A 6135-nucleotide genomic window follows, 5' to 3' on the forward strand; every position below is an offset into this window, starting at 1 on the left:
ATACTTTATTATTATCGCACGTGAGTTGTCCGTGCAGATTATAGTGCTTGGGCTGAAGGAGCCCCTTCGGAGTCTGTACACACCCCCAGTGCGCGCAGGTACCTACTGAGTGCGAGTGCGAGTGCCGAGTGACTGGGAGGCATGAGTGATTGTGAGGTATGCCCGAGTGGCAAAAGTAATTGTGAGGTATGCCCGAGTGGCAAGAGATATTGTGAGGTATGCCCGAGTGGCACGAGTTACTGTGAGGTTTGCCCGAGGGGCTGTATATGAGTGATGTTTTGCCCGAGGGGCTGTTTATGATTTCATCATTTTTGCTCACCTTTGCATTGAGCCTTTGTTTGAAAAACTATTGTTAAAAAAATGTCTTTAAATGATTTTTACTGAAACTGGGTTTAAACTAGATAATTTGATCCAAATCCTGATTTTTAAAAGCATGTGGTATTTTACTGAGATTTCCTGATATGAACGTTATATGCTTTATTGCTCGTCACTACTGCTCAGTCTTTATTTATTGTTGTTACTTACTGAGTTGGTGTACTCACGTTACTCCCTGCACCTTGTGTGCAGACTCAGGTGTAGCTGGACACGATAGCGGTTATTGAGTGTTCTGGTTGCAGATTTTCTTAGAGATAGCAAGGTAGTTGTTTGGCGATCGCAGCCCCTGCTCTTCTCCCTCCTATCTTCCTCTAGTTGTATTTAGCTATTTTCCGGGCTGAGTTAGCCTTGATATTGTTAGACAGATTGTAGTATATGCTCATGACTAGTGATACCCCGATGTCGGGCTTTTCTTTTCCGCACTTTTATTTTTCTTTTTGATTTGAACTCTTTAAATGGAGGTTTTATGTTAAATAACCTTGGAATTATCTTTAAAATGAAAATATCGGTTTGTTTTGGAAATGAGTCGGCTTGCCTAGTTCCACGTTAGGCGCCATCACGACAGGAGTTAGTTTTGGGTCGTGACAGAAACAATACAACAATAACCCAGTATAATCCTACTAGTGGGATCTGGGGAGGGTAGTGTGTACACAGACCTTACCCCTACCCTGGGGTAGAGAGGCTGTTTCCGATAGACCCTCGGCTCCCTCCCTCCAAGAACTCCCCACCTTACTCTTGGAGTGACTCGAACTCATAACCTCTTGATTGGAAGTGGAGGGTGCTCACCACTAGAGCAACCCCCCTTGTCTCTAAAATTGATTTTAGAAACAGTAAATTATTCAGATAGAAGTAAAAAGAAAATAACAACCATCAATCCTAAGAGGAAACATAACTCAGTCCTAACAACTAGAAAACAATACGTCAAAAGTTCATAAATTGTTAAACCATCCAACGAATGAAAGTGAGAGAGTAGTTTATAAAGGCAAGTAAAAGGCCGCTAAATTGCTAGCGTTTGTCCTGTGCTCAGGGCAATTCCACACAGACTTGACATAAACCACCAAAATGTTAAGAGAAGTCTACACTAAGAGCTTCCTGATGGCATGCTTCACGTGGTGCAGAGAGATGGTCAATCAAGCTTGAAGCTTCATATCAATTTGACAATAGCTTGAGTTTTCAGACAAAGCCATAAACTGCTCATTAAATGCTTCAACCAAAGAAGGGAACTAGCGACGTGTACAGGGAGCATCCCTTTCAAGTTTCAACCTCACAATCCAATTGCTTTTCGTTTTCCATTTCAGGCTTATCTGAAGAATTTCTGGAACAGAATACAAATACCGTGAATGGAAACAGCAGTAGTTAAGAGGTGCGGATGTTGCTAAACTAGGATTTGCCTTGACATCAAATGTCTAAATATGGATATAGGGAAATGCCAGTGTAACTAGTGCCAGAATGACAAATTGACAATGATGAGCAACTATCTCTCGCTAAGACTGACTTTCAACATAAAACATATTTGACAAAGATACAGTGAATTTTATCGTAAAGACAAGACAAGGTTGCATATACATTACTGCCACGATGTAAACATACACAGAAATAGAATATTTCTCTAAGTTTTCATTAAGGTTTTTTCAACTAATTTGGTCTCAGTAAGTTTCAAAATTGCTTTATCTAAACCTCTCTTGACGAATTATTTTCTGAAGAATTTTTATTACATGATAAGTGTTTACATGTTAGAGCTGTAAAATCACAGATTACAATTTCAACTTAGAGAATATCAGCAATCTTTAATTATCAATAACCAAACTAACAATTCGAGTTCCTAAATTGAAAAGAACTTCAAAATTCACAAACGAGACTCTGATTCCAAAAGAAGCAAATAGTAACTAGCAAGATTCCTCGTCACTACACTGTTTAAACTGTTGACATATTTATTTCTAGAAAATAGGGAAAAGAAAGAGAAGAAAAGAATAAAGGGACTTACGCCGGAAATTTTTAGGCTTCAGCATGAAAGGGTGTTCGTATTTTCATAGACAATGTAATAAGGAACCAAATGAAATAACTAGTTAAGACAAAAAGAGAACTTATTTCTAAATATTCATAAACATAATGGAAACTACCCTCTCAATTTAGAGCATATTCAACAATTTTGTCATCTGGATGAACTCCTTTGCATAGTTTTTCTTTTGAATCATTTCATTCATGTTGCCTTGTTGCCCTGGTATTCACCAGATTTAATTGCGCCTTTTTTTGCTAATGCCAACACTTCAATTTTGTTTTGCGCTTACGGCCCTGATAGACCCGGAGTGCTTTTTAACCCTTTCGCCTTTGACAACACCTTCTGGGCCTAACAACTCTACCAGAGAAGCATGAGAACCAATATTTCAAATTGCTTAGTTCTTAATCACAAGGTAAGTAGGAATTTTGTTTATAATCGGTTCAAATTCAATTTCTTTCCTCTTTTAAAATCTAGGAAATCCTATAAACCTGAAAGTCCAAATTTGGCATGCAATACCTTATCGATGTAACAAGTGTCAACATATCAGTTTGTCAATCAGGGTTCAGATTTATATAATCATAGTTTGCCAACTAATAACAAATGAAATTTATAGTCAAATGAACTAGTCTTTTTTCTATTTCTCCATTTTGCTATTGGTTGGTAAAGTACAAAGAAAAGCAATTCCCACCCCTCAATTCACCATGCCGAGCTCTCTAAATATTAGATCACCTGCCAGTGTTATCAAAGGCATAAAGCGCAAAAAAAACTCTAAGGTCTGGTGGGGCTTTAAACGCAAGTAAGCATGAGTTTTAATTTTAAAAAAAGGCGCAAACGGAGAAAAACTACAGATATGTATGTGTAGTCCAAGACTAATATCTATAACCATGAATACCAAATATATGGACAAAAAAATTTTAAAAAAAATTACGATAAAGTAAAATATCAAGTGTTTATTGTCGACTCTTCAGGATTACGTTCATTAGCAAGGAAAAATATGCCTTAGAGCCTTGATGACAACACTGAAGCGTCAGCTAAGAAAGGCAAAGTGCTCAATATGTTTTGAGCTTCGCTTCAGGGCTTAAGCGCACTTTAAGCGCGCCTTCGATAACACTGCCACCTTCTCATTTTCTTCCCTTCATAATTCGGTGGGAAATCTGGACAGGGATTAACATATCCCCTTACAGATTAGCATGCATTTATTTATTTTTGGTACAAAATTTTGTCTTTGCTCTATTTACCCTGTATAAAGCCATGCTTCTCTTACTTTTACAGGCATCAACTTACTTTTGAAGCTCTCTTCACCAGGAATAAAACTTCAAAAACCTCCCCAACCTCTTCTTTTCTAAAAACAGAAAAGTGAGGAAGAGAAAAGGAAATCAGCCAAAGATCCCAAGTTTCAGTCACCGAGGAAAATGTCAGATCATATCCCAGAAGAACTGATGATCCAAATCCTCTCAGGGCTCCCACCAAAATCTCTTCTCAGGTTCAGGTGTGTATCAAAATCATGGAACTCTTTAATCTCAAGCCCTGAATTCATTCGGCAACACACCCAACAAGCGATTCTTTCAAAAAACCTTATACATAAAATTCTTAGATACTTCTCAATTCCTCAAAAGAAGGAACTTTATTCCGTTCGAGTCAATAATGCAACATTCAGTATTGACACCAATATAAACATACGATCCCCTTTCAATGACACAGTGAGGCATTATTTTAGGATCGTGGGCTCTTGCCACGGCATACTTTGTTTGTCTGATGATTTATTTGGATATTCACATGTTTTAGTACTATGGAACCCTGCAATAAACAGATGCCTCCGTCTCCCAATGCCTCTTCTTGATTGTAATCAGAAAGGGAGATAAATGTTTGTGTTTGGCTTTGGCTTTGATATAAAAAGCAAAGATTACAAGGTTGTTAAGATGACCTATTCTCAAAGTCGAGGAGCATTTTTGCTGCCACCTAAAGTTGAAATTTTTTCACTTAGTCTGGGAATTTGGAAGCAACTTGATGGTTTTATTCCAGAGAGCTACATTGTGGAGTACTTTTATAAACAAGCTGTTGTTCATGGGAAAGTCCACTGGACTGGTTACAAAATCGATGTCGAAAGAAAAAGGATGAAGAATTTGATTCTGGCATTTGATTTAAGTGATGAGATTTTTGTGGAATTACAATTACCAGAATGCTTGGTTATTGGACTACCTATGAATCTGAATACAGCAGAGTTTGGGGAATCACTTGCTATATATCACTACGACAAGTGTGCTTGGACCTGGATTTGTTCAATTTGGGTAATGAAAGAGTATGGTGTTGTCGAGTCATGGAGCAAGGAATACAATATCGTTCTTGACTGGGAACCTGGAATGATTCTGGGCTTTAGGAACAACAGTGAAATACTTTTGACAAGAAGAACAGGACAGCTTGTGTCTTATAATCTCGAGACACATGAAAAGATGAATTTTGATATCATTGGCACTAAAAACTCATTTTTTATGGGAACTTACGAGGAAAGCCTTGTTTTGCTCAATGAAGGACAGCTACTGTTGCCAAATGATTTTTCATCTGAGGCCGACCGAGATGAATGCTAGGACTATGACATTGAAAACAGGAATGCTCAAATGAGTGAGTTGTGGTACCAACTTGTTATGCACCAGTATCTCACTGCTGTTTTGGAAACCAGACATATTTAAGCATTTGTTAGAATCACACCAAATAAATTGGATTTAGTTTTTGTTTAGTTTACCATCTGTATTCATTGTGCTGTCGCATTCTGTTTTTTGTTTATCAAAGCTATGTACGACATGTTGATCCATTCCAGTTCTCATTCATCATTGGTATGTTTATTGTGTTGGTCCAACCCAATTCTATGTTCAATATTGCTACTTTCATCAATCTCTATGACATTCCATGTGATTTTTAAATTTCGCTTCAATTCACATTCCGGGCAAGTTCTAGACCCACATGCAATTGTGAGAAGGCACGGGAGAAAATATGTTATTGATATTAGATGAACAATACAATACAAGAGGTCCTTATTTATAGCTATACTATACAAGGACATACTATTCTTCTACCAATGTGGGACAATACTACACTATATACATGCTGTAAACTAACACTCCCCCTCAAGCAGGTGCATACAAATCATATGTACCGAGCTTGTTACATATATAACCAATACGAGGACCAGTGAGAGACTTGGTGAAAATATCTGCAAGTTGATCATTCGACCTCACAAACTTTGTAGCAATCTCTCCTGAAAGTATCTTTTCTCTGACGAAGTGACAATCAATCTCAATGTGTTTAGTTCTCTCATGGAACACCGGATTTGATGCAATATGAAGGGCAGCTTGATTATCGCACATAAGTTCCATCCGACTGATTTCACCAAATTTCAACTCCTTGAGTAATTGTTTGGTCCAGACAAGCTCACATGTTGCCATAGCCATTGCTCGATATTCTGCTTCTGCACTAGACCGAGCAACTACATTCTGTTTCTTGCTCTTCCAGGACACCAAATTTCCTCCTACTAAAACACAATATCCAGACATAGAACGTCTATCAGAAGGTGATCCTGCCCAATCAGCATCTGAGTATCCAATAATCTGCTCATGACATCGATCCTCAAAGAGTAACCCTTTGCCTGGAGCCGATTTTATATATCGAATAATGCGGACAACTGCATCCCAATGACTATCACAGGGAGAATTCATAAACTGACTTACAACACTCACAGGATAAAAACTGTCGGGTCTAGTCACTGT

General features: G+C 38.0%; 1 protein-coding gene across 1 annotated transcript; it reads left to right on the forward strand.

The window, feature by feature from the left end:
• The first annotated feature begins 4236 nt into the window (after window positions 1–4236).
• LOC107795114 (F-box protein CPR1-like) lies at window positions 4237–4959 on the forward strand. Its single transcript, XM_016617699.2, has one exon. The coding sequence runs from the start codon at window positions 4237–4239 to the stop codon at window positions 4957–4959; it is 723 nt and encodes a 240-aa protein (XP_016473185.2).
• Window positions 4960–6135: the final 1176 nt, after the last annotated feature.

This window comes from Nicotiana tabacum, chromosome 2 (assembly GCF_000715075.1).
Source record: "Nicotiana tabacum cultivar K326 chromosome 2, ASM71507v2, whole genome shotgun sequence".
In the NCBI taxonomy this organism is placed as follows: domain Eukaryota; kingdom Viridiplantae; phylum Streptophyta; class Magnoliopsida; order Solanales; family Solanaceae; genus Nicotiana; species Nicotiana tabacum.